Source organism: Bombina bombina, chromosome 2 (assembly GCF_027579735.1).
Source record: "Bombina bombina isolate aBomBom1 chromosome 2, aBomBom1.pri, whole genome shotgun sequence".
NCBI classification, from domain to species: domain Eukaryota; kingdom Metazoa; phylum Chordata; class Amphibia; order Anura; family Bombinatoridae; genus Bombina; species Bombina bombina.
In genome coordinates, this window is record NC_069500.1 from 85,288,046 (window position 1) to 85,307,612 (window position 19,567).

The 19,567-nt window shown below is 31.0% G+C and overlaps 1 protein-coding gene across 1 annotated transcript in view; it reads left to right on the plus strand.

Annotated features, from left to right (window-relative positions):
• ONECUT2 (one cut homeobox 2) overlaps positions 1-9,943 on the plus strand; it is a 47,208-nt gene extending 37,265 nt beyond the window's left edge. The window contains exon 2 of the mRNA XM_053700414.1: positions 9,637-9,943. Coding sequence (XP_053556389.1) covers positions 9,637-9,923 — 287 coding nt within the window. The 3' untranslated portion in view covers positions 9,924-9,943. The remainder of the gene's footprint in view (positions 1-9,636) is intronic.
• The last annotated feature ends 9,624 nt before the right edge of the window (positions 9,944-19,567 follow it).

Sequence of the window (19,567 nt, forward strand, 5' to 3'; positions counted from 1 at the left end):
GCTACAGAAAGGTAGATTTGGGTATAATCAGTATACAAATTATATTCAAGCTTGTGGGACTTTATTAAGGAACCTAAGGATGATGCATAAATTTAGAAGGCAAGGGGACCAAGGACAGAGCCTTGTGGTACCCCAACAGAAAGTGGTAAAGGGGCAGAAGATGATCCAGAGAAGACTATAGTAAAGGTATGGTTAGACAGGTAGGAGAAGAACCACAAGAGGGCTGGGTTGCAGATGCCAAAGGATTGGAGGGTTTGGAGCAGGAGAGGGTGGTTAACAGTATCAAAGGCTGCAGACAAATTTAGTAGATTATCAAAAAGAATTTGACAACATTATTGCAAGCTAACAGAAAACATGAGCCATGATAACCGCCAAAATAGGCTGTTGCCAAATGTTGGATGGTGTTTTCTGATGGACTGGAATTCTACTTCTGAATTCAATCAAAGTAAAGTATTGGTGGAAGATATGCAAAGCCAATGCTGTACATATTCTAACCATTTTTTCTAACAGATTAAAATCAAAAGCCCAAAAAGAACAAAAAAAAAAAAAACCAATGTGAAGAAAAGCTCTTCTACTTAATTAGAATACACCCTAATGTCTTATAATTTATATGATATTTTTTTTTTCTGTAAAGTAAAATCATAAGAAAATATGAAAATATTACATTCAGTAATAAATGTATGTGAATAGAGTATGCCTGATAGTAATCCACATATTTCTAAAACAAATGTAGCTAACCAGTTTTGGTGATGCCCCATATTCATATAATATTCATATAATATAAACTGCTTTCCATAAAGTTTTAATTTTTAAACTTTTTTTTATTTGGTTTGCAGCTCTTGTCCTTGAACGCAAGCTGCTTTTATATTCTGTAACGTAATCAGAAAGATATCTATTTGAACACCCAATATGATTTCAGTAGCTCTCATCCTATTGGCTGATTTGAATTTGAAGAATTAAATCAGCCAATAGGAATTCAAGGGACGCCAATTTTAATTGCGTACCTTGAATTTACTATTCAGTGTACGGCGGCGATCATACGAAGAGGATCCTCCAAGCTCCATGGCTCCACGGTCGCTGGTCTTCAGTTCCGCGGTCGCCGGTCTTCAGTTCCGCGGTCCTGGATGAAGATAGAAGAGGTCGCCGCTTGGAAGAAGACTTCACCGCCGGACTTCAGGAACCGGTCACCGCTTGGAAGAAGACTTCACCGCCAGACTTCAGGAACTGTGAGTACCTATCTGGGGGTTAGAGTTAGGCTTTTGTTTTAAATTTTTTAAATTTTTTAAATTTTTTAGATTAGGGTTATGGGCACTCTTAAAAGAGCTGAATGCGCTTTTAAGGGCAGTAAAAGAGCTGAATGCCCTTTTAAGGGTAATGCCCATTTAGGGGCAATGGGTAGTTTAGTTTTTTTTAGTGTTAGGTTTTTTATTTTGGGGGGTTTGGTGGTGGGGGGGTTTAACTGTTAGAGGGGGGACTTAGTATTTTTTTAAGGAAAAGAGCTGTTTAACTTAGGGCATTGCCCTACAAAGTCCCTTTTAAGGGCTATTAGCAGTTTAGTATTAGATTAGGTGGTGTTTTTATTTTGGTGGGCATTCTCATTTTGATAGGGATTAGATATAATTTTTTATTTTTGATAATTTTGTTTTTTATTTTCTATAATTTTAGCTTTTTTATTTTCTGTAAGTTTAGCTTATTTTAAACTTAGTATTTTTTATTTTTAAAGTAATGTTAGTTTTTTTATTTTAATTGTAATTAAATTGTATTTTAATTTATGCAATGGGGTTAATTTAGGGTTTGTTAGGTTAGGGGGCTTAGTGATTAGTTATTTGCGTTGTGGGGTTTGGCGGTTTAAGGGTTAATAGATTTATTAGCATTATTTTGTTGTGTGGGTTAGGCGGATTAGGGGTTTATAGTTTTAATAGGTAGTTTGTGATGTTGGTGTTGGTGGATTTAGGGGTTAAAACTTTTATTAGGTAGTTTGCGATGTGGTTGAATTTCAGATATGGGGTTAATAGTTTAATTAGGCATATTGCATTGTGGGGGGGTTGTCGGTTTAGGGGTTAATACTTTTATTATTAGTTCCGATGTGGGTTAATGGCGAATTAGGGGTTAATATACTTTATTAGTTATTGCGGAGGGGGATTGCGGTTGACAGGTATAGATATTGCGCATGCGTTAGGTGTAAGTTATTTTCAGGAGGTAGATAGATATTGTGCATGCATTAGGTGTTAGTTACTATTTTCAGGGAGTTACGGTTCTCACATACTCAGCGCAAGGCTTGCTGCACCTGCCTATGTTGGCGAGGTGAAAATGGAGTAAAATTTCTCCATTTTCGCTGCGCAAGTCCTTGCGCTGAATTTTGTGGTACCGATTTGCGACGCAGTTCTATGTTAGCTTATGGGAGTAAAAATAGCGGCCGACGGGTGAAATATGCGTGCTGCATTTATATGCGGCGGCGTATATGTAATACCAAAATCGCGTACAAACCGGCAGTGCCGGCTTTTGCGGGTGACACCACATATGTAATGGAGCCCCTTATTCTTCTCAATTTAAGTTTTCAGAAATGTTATACATTATTATACGGTTCATCAGATAACACTGGAATTCTAGAACTGTATTAAAGAGATTACTGTTTCATCATTTGCATGCTGATTTATAACAAGTTAATTTCCTTATTTATGATAAAACAGAAAAATAAAATAAATGGTTTTAACTTTAATTATATATAAAGCCAATAAATAAAAAATCCAGAATTTAATAGATATTGGGGAATAAATACAGATTGTATAATGTAACTGGGACACATTGCGTAAGAGTTAAAAAAAAGAAATCAAGTTTTATGGGTAGTAATACATGTGTCATATCTAACCCTGACAATGTGTTTATCTGCATCTTCATTTAAATAGCTCTTGTTACATAATGGTTTTGAACACAGTGGAGTACTTAACCTGATTTATATTGATCCCGATTGCTCTCAGTTGTGCATATTTAATTCAGAGAGGTAATCAAATTGATTTCTAAGACCCACTTTACAGATCACACTAACACACCAATCCACACGCCTTATCTAACTAAATGATATGTTTGGTTTTTAAATCATTAGGTTTACTGATAGTCATTTTATGTATGAAACCCAACAACCATAATGTGTCATATTATTTTGCTGAGACAGCATTTTAAATTATATGGATTAAGCATTCTTGCTTTCAGTCATGTCTGCTTGGTATATCTAGTACACACAATTCCCTCCCATAAATCTTCTGGAAACAAAGAAATCCCTCAAAATAGTCTTCCTTCTTTGTTTTCATTTTCTAAATATAATTATTTACTGAACTGATCATTTTATATTTGACTTTCCTATAAATATATTGTATGTGAAAAAATGTCACTTGTCATCAAGTTTTAAAAAGCTTTCTTTTTTTCTTGATATCTATACTCTGGGTCTGCATATAGTATTTTTTGTGGCACAATGTCTTAATATGATGTCTGTGTTTATCAGAATAAAATATGGTATAGGCATCACACCAGTAGTCTCAGACTTTGTCTGTATAACCAATATATATTTATAAAACAAAACAATTCTAGCTTGTCTTATAAAACAACTACTATTTAATTTAAAAATAAAAATCAGTTAATTTGTGCTATGGATGTTTAGTAGTTTTTGTAGAAGACAAATCTATCTACTTCCATGAAAATTCTCATGCTAAACTATATTACCTCTTCCACATTGATTAATTAATCAATTAATTTATTTATTACAGTGCCAAACAAACATAATATACGTAAGTGTATAGATTTAATTATTTTTAAAAGGAAATAATTATTACTGTCTACTTTTCTCTTCGCATGAAACATAGACAGCGATCTGAGAAATAAAAAATCTGTTGTTTTTTTTAAAGATTTTAGTAACCTAATGTTTTTTTTATATTTGCTGCATTCTCTAAGCATAATTTTCTTGCCATAATTTAGTTTTGATGTTTCTTTAAATTCAGTCCAACGTCATCTTATTGGATAATTTAGTTATTTTTTTTATTATTAGTGTGTGTGTGTGTGCATATAGCCATAACTGATATGGGAATATATATATATACATATATATATATATATATATATATATATATATATATATATGTATATATATATATATATATATATATATGTGTGTGTGTGTGTGTGTGTGTAAATATAAAATTGTATTTATTGCACTAAAAAAATAAATAGCTTTAATTATGTAATTACAAATCTGTTAGCTGTGTTTGTTAATCAAAATTTGAGTTAGTATATTAGTAACTTAGCTGATAAATATGAACATGACCTTGTGGAAATTACTACTATATTTCCAGTAACATTATTCCAACAATTATTTTATATTTTGCACGTATTGAAATTATTTAAAATAATGTTATTTATATTATTTAAATAATTTCATAGCACTATGGAAACATTTAATGCATTCTTAGTTTAAGTTTGCACAATACAATTATTTAAAAGAACAGCCAGTAATTACAATCTTAATTTTTTTCTTTTCATATTTACACTTGATGTTACCATGCAGCACCTGAATTCGCCGGTATCTTGCAGTCCTGTAAGTGTTTTATTTTATAATACAAAAATGTTCTAATTGGTCCATTAATGGCTGGGATTAGTGTATCATTTATATAATTAAGTCTTATTTGTAGTAAACTAATAGAGAAATAGTACAATGTACAAAATATTCGGATCTGTCCTTATCAGCCAGTAAACAACGGATACATTGGGATCAGTTGTGAACAAGCATTTATTTCAAGTTAATTTAAGTATCTGTTTAAACAGCATTAGTTCAATATTTAAAAAATAAAAATAAATATATATTTTAACATAGATAATATCTGTACTTTCTGGTTTTTTTTTAATTTAATGTCCCTTTAGTATAGTAGAGTAGACATACAATTATTTTACATCCAACGTTAAAATGCATACAACCTATTCTAATTCATTTTTTATGCCAATTTTGGTCATTTAAAAGTTTAAAGGGATGCTAAACCCACATTTTTATTTTATAATTCAGATAGAGCATGGAATTTTAAGCAAATTTCTAATTTACTCCTATTATCAATTTTTCTTCGTGCTCTTGCTATCTTTATTTGAAAAAGAAGGCATCTAAGCTAGGGAGCCAGTTAATTGTTGCTACAGGACCCTGGACAGCACTTGTTTATTGGTGCTGTCCAATCAGCAAGCACAACCAAGGTTGTGAACCAAAAATGGGCCGGCTTCTAAACTTACATTTTTGCTTTTCAAATAAAGAGAGCAAGAGACTGAAGAAAAATTGATAATAGGAGTAAATTAGAAAGTTGCTTAAAATTGCATGCTCTATCTGAATCATGAAAGAAAACATTTGGGTTGTGTCCCTTTAAGTTTAAAAGTTTAAGTTATAAGGGGTTTCTATAACAGTGCAATTAGTTAATATACTGAATATAAAATTCACATGGATTTTTCCCCTTACATTAAGAAACCTACATGGACAAATTGATTTAAAAATAAATAAATTGTGAAATAATTTTAACACAACTGGTATTATTTCTTATCTAAAAAAAAATAACATATTAATACGTTTTTACATTTACTGAGAATTTGCTTCTTTATTTCGTCTTGCTTTAGTGAGATTTTTCTTATTTAGTTTATCAGAAGTTATATTGTTGTCCAGGTTGGCACAGCAATTCAGCCCCTGCCCCTAACCACATGACACAGAGTAACTATATGCACACTTTTATTTACTCTAATTGCTTGTATGATACATTATCTAATTGACTGTATTATCCCTAGCATGCTTTTTTTACACAAGTGTATGAGTGCTCAATGTGCCAGAAGGTGAAGGCAATAAGTATTTTTTAGTTAAAATTATCAAAAAAACAAAGTAAGCATCTAAAAATAGACCACTTTGAAATATAGTCCGAGTAAATGAAAGTGAAGCAGTTAAAAAATACATGCTGCTTTTGATAACTTAAAAATAAGTTGAAGCCAAAATAATGTTAAAATCTAAGCATTATCAGCTACTTTGGGAAATACCTCCTCTTTAAAGAAAATAAACAAATAAATAAATGATGTAGTTGGTTGGTAGACATAACAACTGAGCCCTATAGGAGTTCATAGTTATGGGTAAATTCTTCAAATGATAAGGAGATTTGGATCTAAAATGTAAAGTTAATGTTTAATTCATTTTGGAGTTCCAGTCTCTGCATCATAGTATTGATTTAAAATCTTTGAATAAAGTGAGTAGAATTGTTGATGTTGAGAGTGTTGGAATGTGAACGTGGCGCATGTAAACTGGTGAGTAATCACTGTTACAGAGAAATGTCAAGCAGAATAGCTACAGCTTAATACCTTTCTAGAATACCATAAATATTCACAATCACAGATGCATGACTTTTGAGCATCATTCATGTATACAACTTATGAATGATAAATATCTATTTAGTTTTCACTGTTCCAGCTGTTACATGTTCCTTCTTTGTATGAAGTTTTTTGGAAATAGTGGACTTACTGTACTTGCACCACCAGTATTACAGTTGTGCTCCTAGTGATTACAACAGCCGTCTCAATCCTTCTGAAATATATATATTGTTGTGTATGGGCAACTTCCTTTCACAGAATAGTTGCTGGCAAACTTTACAGGGACATACTACATTTTTTAGTTGTCATACTTTTCTGTTGCACCAGCCAACAATAAAAGCTTTCAGAACAGATTATCACCTTGCTTGTTGCTATTATTTTTCAATGGTCAAACTTCCCCCACCACTTGCTTTATGGACTTGTTTCTGGAGTATACAACACTAGCCACTGTCATTTTGTTTAATGCTCATGACAAGGATCCCTCATCATGGATATTGCGGCATCGTTGTCATGCAGGGGGATTGCTGATCAGAAGTTGTTTTCTGTAATTCCCCGTAATACAGACTGGGGTTCATTGGTTGCCTAACGGGCGGCACTCCCAAGCCATCAAAGGGAGTGCTGGTGATGTTACCACAAACATGTGGTGATGTCACAAAGGGGCAGAACCACTAGAGCTGGTAAAATTCAAATCCCTCGATCTCAGCTCCCTTACCAGCTGCAGATGATCAAGAATCATCTGTTCTTTTAAACGGTAGGGGTCTTGAAACGTACCAAGCCCCCCTTAAATTAAACAAAATAATACACAAGATTTTACCTATAATGACAGCTTTATGCATATAGAATAAACAAATAAAAAATGTATTTAAAGCCACAATAATGTTTATAGTGGAAAAGTCCCATTAAAAAAATTTTTTTTATTTTTTTCTGTACAGCCAGGTGATCACTGTGGCTACAGCGACCCACCTGGCAAAAACGTACTTTCATTTCTACTCTGGCACAGGGGGCCCCTCTAGTTTTTATTACAAACTCAAGAGCTAGTATGAACCCCTCATGCAAATATCATTGATAACAATTTAGTAAGGTGATCACAGTAACAGCAGTGGTCATTATATATATTACATTTTTGTTGCAGCCTACTCATCTGCAAGGAAATATAAATATAATAATTGTATATTCTAAATCTGATGGTCCTGCTAAAAAAATATGTATAATTCATGTGGGTCACTCACTGAAATATGACTTACAGGAGTGTAAAATATTTAGCAGCAAAGGGGTTAAGTAAAGCGTATATTGGTAATTTTTGTAATAAACAAATTTACTATTTCCGGTAAAATTTACTTTTTTTTTATATACAAATCTATCTATCATCTACTTATCTATCATCTTTTTATCTATATATCTATCATCTATCTATCTATCTATCTATCTATCTATCTATAAATCTATCTGTCTATGATATGTTTGCCAATCTATCTGTCAATTTTATTCAGTCATCAGTCTATTTGTATGTAAGCTTACATAGGGCTAGATTACAAATGGAGCGCTAAATTATCATGCTCCCGTAACGGGAGTGAGATAATTAACCAGCCATTACAAGTGCAATGTAAATATATATGTATATGACTATATACATATATATTTATGTGTTAATATGTGTATATACACATATTAACACATAAATATATATATATATATATGTATATAACCATATACATATATATTTAAAAATGCTGCCCATCGCTGCGCTACTTACCCCCCCCTTCACTTCAGGAGGTTCTGATGCCGTCTGTGGTGGCATCAGAACGAGGATCCCATAGGAGCCTATGGAAGCGCACTCTCGTGAGTGCAATGCTTCCTCACAATGCAAACGAGAGCTCGCGTTTGCATTGCGATTTACATTTAATTCCAGCGCACATTATCGTGCGCTGGTATTACAAACTGGAGCACTAATATCGCTTGCACTTGTAATGTAGACCATAGTATATAAGCAGGACAGGGTATAAAAAGCACATTAGGATAAGTGAAAGCACTATACCAATTTGTTCAATTTTACTGTAAATGTGTAATGTCAATGTAATGTAAAGTCATATTAAAATTAGGCAGTTTTCTAAACAAGTTATATATTATGTAAATACATCTATAGATAAATTCCTTGACAAGTAACTACAAATGGTCAAACTCCTAATGTAAAATATTATAATTAATTTTTATTTGTACTGATAGATGGGGTGAAAATAATTGTTTGTCTTCTAGATGAGCAGAATAAATACTCTTCCCAAATGACATATGAAGATTTGGGTGGCTTAATCTTTTCAATTTTAAAACATATAAATAATATCCTTTACATTAACTTTATAATAGCTTCCCCATTATAAAAATGTATGTTGTTTAATCAGAAAACTCAATATTCTGTGTTATTCTACAATTTTTTTATTAAGACAGTTTACCATAAGCAGCAGATTTTTTTTACAGAATTTAATAAACTGTATTTATAAAATATTTAAAATCACTTTACTAAATTTACCATTTTAATATTTTTTTATGAACATTAGAAGCTATTTTTTTTTATAATTGAACATTTAAAAAATATTCTAGGATGAAGATATAGTCAATGATGTTTAAAAGTCAGATTGAGAAAAATTGTGATAGGCTTCTGTGAAGCATACTGGTTGTTACAAAGGATACTAAGATTTTCAATATTTGTCATTACGTGTAAAAGATGTTTAAATTTACAGTAATATTTCTAATATTAAAAATTGGTCTTTTAAATATATGCTAGACCATTTAAGAGTTAAATGTCCCTTTAATATGACAGGTTAATAAAATTGAAATATTAATATATAAATATATATATATATTTTTTAAAAAAATATGTATGTTTTAACACCATATAATGTGATCTGTGAAACGTATTCTGTTTACAATACTTCTTTAGATGAAATAGAAGAAATTGGCACTCATAAATTGTTATAGGAGCTCACAGCAATATCATTATTTATTAATCAGTGTGAAGTATTCATTGTATTCATTCTGAGGGGTAGATTATATTTCAAATGGAAATATTTTTATCTACTTTTTCATAGATGCTAATAGAAATTTTAGTTTAAAAAAATGAAATGTTGATAGGCTTTTACAGCAGGAGTAGAATCTATCCAATGTATCTGTAGTACTGTTTTTTTACTTAATTACTTTGCCATTTTGCTGTTGTAATTACTGGTACATAACAACAAAAATAATAATACGTTTTGCCTTTTGTTTTTATCTAAGCATGTAAACGCAAGGAGCAAGAACCGAACAAAGACAGGAACAACTCCCAGAAGAAATCCCGCCTAGTTTTCACCGACCTACAGCGCAGAACACTATTTGCCATATTTAAAGAGAACAAGCGCCCATCTAAAGAAATGCAGATCACCATCTCTCAGCAGCTGGGTTTGGAACTCACCACAGTCAGTAATTTCTTCATGAACGCCAGAAGGCGAAGTCTAGAGAAGTGGCAGGACGATTTAAGTACAGGGGGAAACTCTTCAAACTCCAGCACTTGTAGCAAAGCATGAGGGGGAAAAAGGCTTCTAAATGGGGCACAACTCAACAGTAACCAAAAAAAAAGAAAAGAAAGGATATATATAATTATATATATTTTTTTTTGTTGGTGGGGCCTTTCACTGGTGACAGTCTGTTCCATGATTTCTCACTAGACATGTAAGATTGTTGTTCTCATATCTTATCTGCCACTTGGTGCCATGTTGGCAGTGAGACTTTCACAGGACAGCAATTTTACACCCATTTGTTACTCAGTCCATACAACATATTGCATACCCTTCCAGTACTTTTCATTTTTTTTTTAGAATAGCCATTGACTTCAGAACAAGTCATCTTGTTTAAGATGTAAACCAGCAAATGTGTTCATATTTCACATAAAGGAAATTCATATATGTCCAGGTAAATATCCAAAAAAAAAGCTTAAACTGTTCATAGCACAATAAACCAAAGATTGCATTAGTTACAACTGCATAACACAATGGCCATATCTGAGCACAACTTCTTAAAGCTGCAAAAACAAAACTCCAAAGAACTTTTATTGTATCTTTTAGTTTATTTTTTTCTGGTTTGTTTACAAATATTTTACAGTCTTTCTATTTTCAATGGATGCTTACTACCATACATAAAATGGAAGTACAGTATTAAGCACAAAATAAGAGCTACATATATATATATATATTTCCAAGAACGTATCCTTATTTTTCATCCATATCACAATCACTTAGAATGCAATGGCTTCCATTAGGCTCATGGTCCTTGTCTTTATACGTAATGCACACTCAGGAGGTCCCTAGATGTTTAGATGGTATTTCTAACATGTGTTTAGAAGTTATTTTGATTTTGTGAGATAATATGTTACAAATATTTGTTTTTGAGAAACTTTTATAGCAACCCACACACAAGTGATATACTTTTGAGAGATTTTAAAGGCATCTTGTACTCTAAATATTTCTTTTATGCATCTAAAACATCAGTAATTCATGTTACAAATATATTTTGATCTGAAAAAAGGTTAAGCAAATGTGTTTCAGCACAACTGACACATTTATATTGAATGTTTACTGGTCCACTCCTCTATTGGTGGATAGGAATACATATTCCCCCAAAATTGGTTTTTTTTTTTATCATTAAAAAAAAAGTATAATGCATCTTAAGAAAAACTCATAGACTTAGCAAAGAAATAAATCGAGTACAAAGTCCCTTTAACTGGATACATATTGTGTGTTTGTACATTAAAATTTTCAGTCCGTGGTAAGTCAAGTCATTTAAACAGTAACTACTGTATACTGTGATTATGACACTGCCACTTTTTTATGTCTTTAAAGTGTTCCTTTACCCTCAACCCAAAATACAATACAGCATACCAAAGAACTAATACACGGCTAACCAAAGAAAGTTATACATCCTACAAATACTGTGATTATTTAAAAAAAAAACTGAAAGTTTACAACCATCCTGTTATTTGCTGGAAACCAATGACATGGTATTCCTAGATATTTCCCATACATGTAGTATATATACCTGCCATTCTTTATGATTCAGTGCTTGTGGTTACTTTATGTATTTTTGATCACCAGTGAATGGCCCCTTTCAGAACACTCAAGTATGTGTTCCAAACCGAAGCCAAAGGCTAAAATAATAATTCTTTAAAGACACTTGAGACTTTTTTTTTATGTACTACTTATTCGAAACCAAAGAAACTTTTTCTGCACCTAATTCTTCTGCAACAAACTGTTCCATTGAGAAAAGGAAGAACGTCAGGAAAATTACTAACACACTGTGTTTGGACAGACATCTTAGGAAGCAGATCACAAAGAAAGGGTTTACAAGGGTGGGAACAAAAGCTACGTAAAGCCTACAGTATATGGTTGCTGCTTCATTTGACAACTCACTTAGTTCTCTTAAAGTTGAAGATTGTCTTTAATTTGTGCCTATGCAGTTTTTTCAACGAACAAGGAACAGAGCAACCTTAACCTCAACAGCTACAATACCAAAGATGAGGAATTCTCACAACTTTTTTTTTTGTTTCAGTTCATTATCTCTTCTTGCATGGCTAAAACATGCAAGGTTTCACCATTCGTCTTTTTAAATGGTAATTCTGTTTCTTTGAACAACAAGGGGATATTGTCTTGATTCCCACCTGGAAAATATTGTAGGAAATCATAAACTCCAAGCATAAGATGTTGGGTTACTAAATATTTTGTTGTAAATTCAGTATACAATTACAAGGCCAAAATGACCATTATTTCTTTTTAGAAAATCAGTGTGAATAGGTTTTCTTGCTCATTGTTTTCTATGTAAATGTTATTTAGACATAACCGGTAAATGTATATACATTTAAGACATAGGGCTAGATTACAAGTGGCGCACTATTGATCACATTTACCAGAGAAGGGTAAGTGCTGCTCTAGCGCAACCTATGCTTTCAATTGATATCACGACCATGCTAAATAGCGCTTATATTACAAGTTGAGAGTTATAGGTTGCACTCGAGTGGAAGTCCAAATTGCGCTAAAATATTTAGCATGACTTGAGACCTGAAGTAAAATTTAAGGGTTAAAAATTTGTTTTCACAAAACACATCAAAAACATATTCAAATAAAGTAGGTTTTTAAGGGTTTAAGACGAATATGGTATAAGGCAAAGTGTTTGACTGGAAAGGGCTCAAAAGTATGTATATATATATATATATATATATATATATATATATATATAAATATATGTCTAAATATGTGTATGTGTGTATGTATACATATCTATATATGTGTATGTATGTGTATACATGTGTATTTATGTGTTTATATGTGAAGATATGTATGTGCACATATAAGCACATATTCACATATATAGATATAAATATATACACTTTTGAGCCTTCCCCAGTCAAATACCTTGAAATATGCTATATCATTTTTAATCAGTTTTAATGTTTTAATTTAAATACTTGAAATTCCTATGTTCTTCACTTAGAAATATTTTTAAATATATATTTCTATATATATATATCTATACAATATATAATGATATAGATATATAGTTAAGTATATATATATATATATATATATATATATTACACAACTGAATAATCATATATATATATATATATATATATATATAAAATAAAAATTATGAATTGTTCTAAGTGAAGAACATAGAAATTTTTCCTAATACACCTTTGGCTTTAGCGCAATTGATCTAGCACAGTGTCAGGTTAGCGCACAAGCAATAACTAAAAAGGCTTTTTGTAGCGCGCCCCATAGAAGTTGTGATATCCAAAGACCTGAAGTTAGTGTGCCTGAGTCTTTTGCTTGTGCACTAACTTTTTACTTTCAGCTTGTAATACATGCATTAATCTGTCTGCACTCATTTTTTAACTTGAGTGCATTTAGCACTCAAGTGAGGAAAAAAAATAGCATACCACTTGTGATATGGGTCATATTGTTTTATCGATGGCTCACACATTTTTTGAAGGGTTCATAGTTTTTTATAAAATAAAATATTTAGTTTAATAGCAATCAGACAAGACCTTAGCTACCTAATAGTAATAATACGTAAGATTGAATAATGATACATTTTTAAAATCAAATTTCATGTGAAAGATTTTTAAATAGTTAAGCAAAATTGATGTCAGTAAATTATTTAGATAATCAGTGAAAGCCCAAATGAGAGTTTGTATGTACATAGAAGTACAAAAATAAGACTTTTTATGTGCATCAGTAAAGCACAAATAATATTTTCAGGTCTGCTGGCGAATATTTGAGGAGTAAGTCCCTATTAAAACCATACTTCTCCAAGAAACTGTGATTACATGTAACAATGAAAATATCCTGAATACAAATCTTAAATACACAGTAACTAAATACCCAAATATTTGTTTATATAGCCTTTACTTCAAGTATTATTCACTTAGATTTTAATTGTAATTTTGCACTAACAATCCATGAAATATCAGAATTTAAAAGTTAAAAGACTGTTACCACGATCATGCACAAACCATGACTGTTACCATGATCATACAAAAATAATGACTAGCTCAAAGGGTAGAAATGTCACATGCAGCTGTTTCAAAATAATAGTTATGCTTATTATAATCAGGGTTACCTTTGAATACAAAAAATATATATATATATTTTTTATGTTGCTATGGGTTCCATATGTCTAATATTATTGTTTTCCTTTGCTTTTTGATGTTGGCAATAGAGTCAATATATTGAGTTATTCTTAAATATTTTATTTGTCTAAGGCATTGCATTTCTTTAAAATGTATTAAACTGTGTAAAGTCATAACTGCATCTGCTAACTATAACTCTCAATGAGCAAGAAGCCTATAAAATAAAACAATTTCTAAAAAGAAATAATATTAAAAAATCGATATGGATATTGTGTCCAAATGGGGATGCTTATGTTTCTTTGGTGCAAAGTGTTAGTTTTTATTAAAGGGACACTGAACCCAAAATTTTTCTTTCGTGATTCAGATAGAGCATGCCATTTTAAGCAACTTTCTAATGTACTCCTATTATCATTTTTTTTTTTCATTCTTTTGCTATCTTTATTTGAAAAAGAAGGCATCTAAGCTAAGGAGCCAGGCAGTTTTTGGTTCAGACCCGGGACAGCACTTGTTTATTGGTAGGTGAATTTATACACCAATCAGCAAGAACAACCCTGGGTTGTTCACTAAAAATGGGCCAGCATCTAAACTTACATTCTTGCTTTTCAAATAAAGAAGAAAATTTGATAATACTAATAAATTAGAAAGTTACTTAAAATTGCATGCTCTATCTGAATTACAAAATATTTTTATTGGGTTCAGTGTCCCTTTAACTTCATATATAAAAGAAAATTTGTCAACACTTTTCTTCTTCCACCAAAGAAATATATATTTATATAAGGTATTTTTTATTTATTTATTAATGTGCTCTTATATTCTAAAGTGCGGAATATTATCCCATTATGTATAAGTAAAATATAGCAAGTGACTGATTCCACTAAAATTTCTCCAGTTTATACAACTAGAAATATGGTCATATTTTTTTCATTGAAACATAATTGTACAAATCTTGAAGTGCTACTGTAAATGAATCTAGATCAAGAAATTTTGTGAAAATGTCTGAATGTAAACAGCCAAAATGTTTGCAACTTGCCTCAAACTACTGTATATGTTATTGGGTAATTTAATGTTTTAAAAAACAAAATATAAGTACAGTGTGAAGGTTGGTTCATTATTTGGGATAAAAACAGGACAAAATGATACATTTTATTGCATCTATGGCAAAATTAATATACCAATTTAAAATTCAGTAAAATATAAATCAACATAAAGATGTTTTTTTCCAAAAAAGATACATATCTACCAGTAATAGTGTAGTCATGCATAATTAATAATTATGACAATGTGGGATTTAAATACATTTAGACTAAAACATTCAGCAATGTATGTGGCAAGCGATCCTCTATCAATTATCTACTGTGAGAGTGGGAACACATATAATGCATAAACGTTTGGTAGATAAAGGGTTAAACAATATTAACCAATGCCTGTCCATATATCCTTTTTACATGAACCATGAAAACTTCACAATGTACAAAATCTAAAAGTATATTGCTGTTACAGTGAAATTGAATGCTTTGTAACCAAAACCCTATGTAAAAAAGTAATAGCAAAATGTTTTGTGCTAGGTGTCGTATCCCAACATCTTCTGCTTAAATATTTGGAGTTTAAATCATGGGCACATCCAAGATGAATTCAACTTTCAAGAAACCTTGGATATTGTTTAACCATCCATGAAAGAACAAAGAATGTGATTAATTACTTCGGTTAAATAGCTTTATTCTAAATCTCTCTTAACTAAAGCTAAATCCAAAGACATTAGAAGGACTAAATCAGCGGAAGCAAAATGTGCACCTTCCAATGTATAGTAACTGAGATCTCCTTTCATGGACGGAGAGACAAGGCATTGGGCGGGCTATTATGGTAATAAGTAACATTTTTGATTGTCACAGTATGGAAGTTTGTTTTTAGGTTGTGAGAAGAATTTAAATGGTTACACTGGTTGACATTTATTTATTAACGCAATTGAATCTTAAAAGTAATTATTTATAATTTAGTATAAGCAAAATAATATTTTTAATTAATTTAATTACTACCCCTTTCTCACTTTGCTAGATTTAAAGTCTAATTAATTTATTACAAACCATTTTAGAGAAATATGCTACTGTTTTTTCTATAATTATTTAATTTAATCATTAGTTTGAATTTGTTTGTAACCGCCTATTTATCACTTTTAGAGGTTTATAGCATCTGAGATGCCTATTTTTTTTATTAGACTATGTTTTAGTTGGCTCTGTACAGCATCCAAATTCTGTTACATACAGGGATAATGCAGGTTACATAAACAAACAAAACTATTTTCCAAAAAAAAATGTTATTTAATTTTGCAATGTCTTTTTTATGATCTGTGATTAAATTATTTAAGTTAAACCACCATTTTGTGAGAAAGTGGAGAGGAAAAAAACTTTATTTTGGCATTTTGTGTCATAATGCGACTTATTTATTTAATTTATTCAGCATCCACGGAAATGGTGCACCTGTATAGTTTATATGTTTTATTTAAACCAACTTAAGCACTACATTATTTGCTGATCTGAACAACTGAGCGGAGTGTGAGGACAAGCACTGATCTTGACCCCTAACTTTGTGCATTTGGAATACAATTGAATTACATGACTGTTTTTGTTCACCAAAGATTTACCAGAAACTTTGTGGCTTCTACTAAGAGCTGGAAAAAATACCAAAAAGAAAAGACATTCCAAACAAAAAGAGAGAAACCCTTAAACTAGCTGCTTCCAAGAATGAACTATGTGTGTGTGTGTTATGAAAAAAAAAATCTAAAATGGAAAAAAAAAATCTATTCCTAGTGAGAACCAAAAAGAGGCTACCTCACTGACTTTTTTCCTTTTGTAATTTTAATCGTGTTGATACCAAAGATACCAAAGATTTGTTTCAGTGTGCGGTCTGCTATTCGCCTTTGTGCTTTTTTTTTATAGAATTTTCTTTACTTCCAGAGAGGTCAGAGAACATATGTTAGGGAATGTGTTACAGACCACTCTAGTTTTTTTTTTAAAAAAAAAGTTTTAATCTCTTATGTATATATTTATACAGCTGAAACTTAAACACCCCAAAGAAAAGTATGTGTTGCTTATTGAATCGATAGTGTTTTCTGTGAATTTGTCATCCATAACCTTCAAAGCAGGGTGTTGTTGGAGCATAGAGCATAAATGAAAAAACAATGGTTAAATGTGCAAACAATAAAATGTTATATATATATATATAAAATTATTATTATCACTAATTTGTGGCACTATACAAATAAATGATTATATATATATATATATATATATATATATATATATATATATATATATATATATATAGTATAAAAAAAGTTAATTCAATTTAAAATGAAACTAACAAGAATTGCAACTAGATATCTGTTGTTCACTGATTGAGAGGGGCAGTGTATACAGGAAAAAAGTTGATTTATTTATCAAAAGGAATATATATATATATATATATATATATATATATATTAAAGCACATTAATAGATTTGAAATCTTTTAAACAAAATAAAGAAAATGTTGAGGGCCAGGGGTAATGTCACTTTATTAAGGAATAGTATAAGGAGATATTACTCTGTCACAAATTAGGTAAATTGTATTTTTTAGAGACAGAAAAATCTTTTAAAATTTAGAACCACCTATAAAAATACAGTTGGTACTCTAAAAGGTTCTAGTTATAAAGTGATTTTATAATTATAGTATTTAATACACATAACCACATATTTATTAGTTTCTATTACCACAAATGTAATCATGTATTAAAAAAATATTAACAGGACAATTTTGATGCAAAATTGCTATATATGGGCCATTAAAAAAGTTATCAACTTTGCGGGATACTTTTATTTTATCTTATTTAATTTAGAAAATTTGGGAATTTGCAATTCCTGTTAAAAGACTCCAGACTTAACACTAATATATTCCACAGACCAATTAGCTGTACGATCTAGCAACTCATTTATAACTGTCTCTAGTTGGCCCCAGCATAGAAAGAGACTTAGGTTACAACGTGCATTTTGCTTAATGGACATTAAATCTTTACACTTACCTATTCAATCTTTAAACAACGAATATAAAAAAAACAAAAAACTGCATGCCATTCTCAAGCTAATCTGTGCATTGAATACATCATTCTATTTCAGTGTGAATTTAGTGTTTTATTCCCCTTCAAGCCTATTAAGAATATATATATATATATATATATATATATATATTGTTTTTTGTTTACACAAAAATGTGTTACATTGAAGCAGTATAAATAGATTTTTAAATTATTAGGTAGTGTATACTTGTCCCTAGGAAGAGATGGCTCACTGGTTAATAAAGACAATGTACACAGTTTCATTGGTGGATAGCGGTTCACCAAGCATTAAAAATGCTACTTTGTTAGTGCAGAAAAATCCCTTTTTTTTAAATAAGTAAAAATAGATAAAACACTGGAATACACTTTCTGTAATACACTGTCCTTGTAACTCTTTAGCTGACAATGGTCTAGCAATTCCTTGCTGTGCTTACTGGTTTTGGGTGATCTTCAGAAAACAACATCATAAGTAACTTGTGCCACCCTTTCTGCATTTCCTCTTAGCTTCTTGTCTTGCATAATGTTTAACTTGTAGATTATAACACAAAAATGGGACGAGTGCCTTGCTTGAACCAAAGCAACAATGTAGTCTGTGTAAATCCAGTAACCTACTCACTTTAGCTCACAACCTTTGTAAATACCTCAGCGTTACCTAGTGCATTGAAATCTTGTTTGTGCACTTTTGTTACTGTAGCTTTGCCATTTACACCCACGCTTTACAAAAGTAACCAAATATGAATGAATACCAAAGGCCCTATCTTCCCTTCCTTTTCATTCTCTACTCTTTTTTATAGATCGAATTATTTCTTTATATTGTCAAGGTTCAAAGCTTTAAAATGAAAAAGCAGCTTGGCAATGCAGACCGCACAGTAACTTACCGAATTTTCTCAGATATACCTCATAGATAATAGTGTCTAGAGTAATGTTATTATAGCGTATGTAATAAATGGTTCACTGTTTCTTTTAGTAACTGTGATTTAAAGAAAAAAAAAAAGCTTTATACGTTTTAGGTTGTGCTTTTGTAATAGTCGAAAAGGTGCGCTTACTGATGAAATTATGTACATTGTTATGTTTCCTTTGAATATTATTTATCATGGAATTGGGGGAGAGTTGCAGAATAAACCCAACGTTTACAGATTCATATTATGCTGAAGAAACAATCTGTATAAACGTCTTCAAACCAGAGCGTTTTTTTATTGCATTGCAGAGCAATGCATTTCACACCCTCTGTCTTAGAAGAGGTTAATTTGCTTTGTTGAATAATAATAAGAAAATTATATTATTTTCCATAATTGTGCTACTTGGTTTTGAAATTGTTCTGTGTTACTATGTAGTTTTTTTGTTATTAGCAACTGCCAACCTGTTAAAAGATTTAATGCATGAGGAAAGAAATTGTTAATGTAATGCATTGTGGTTCCTAACTGCAGTATTTTCATCCAAATACATTTTTGAATTGCTTC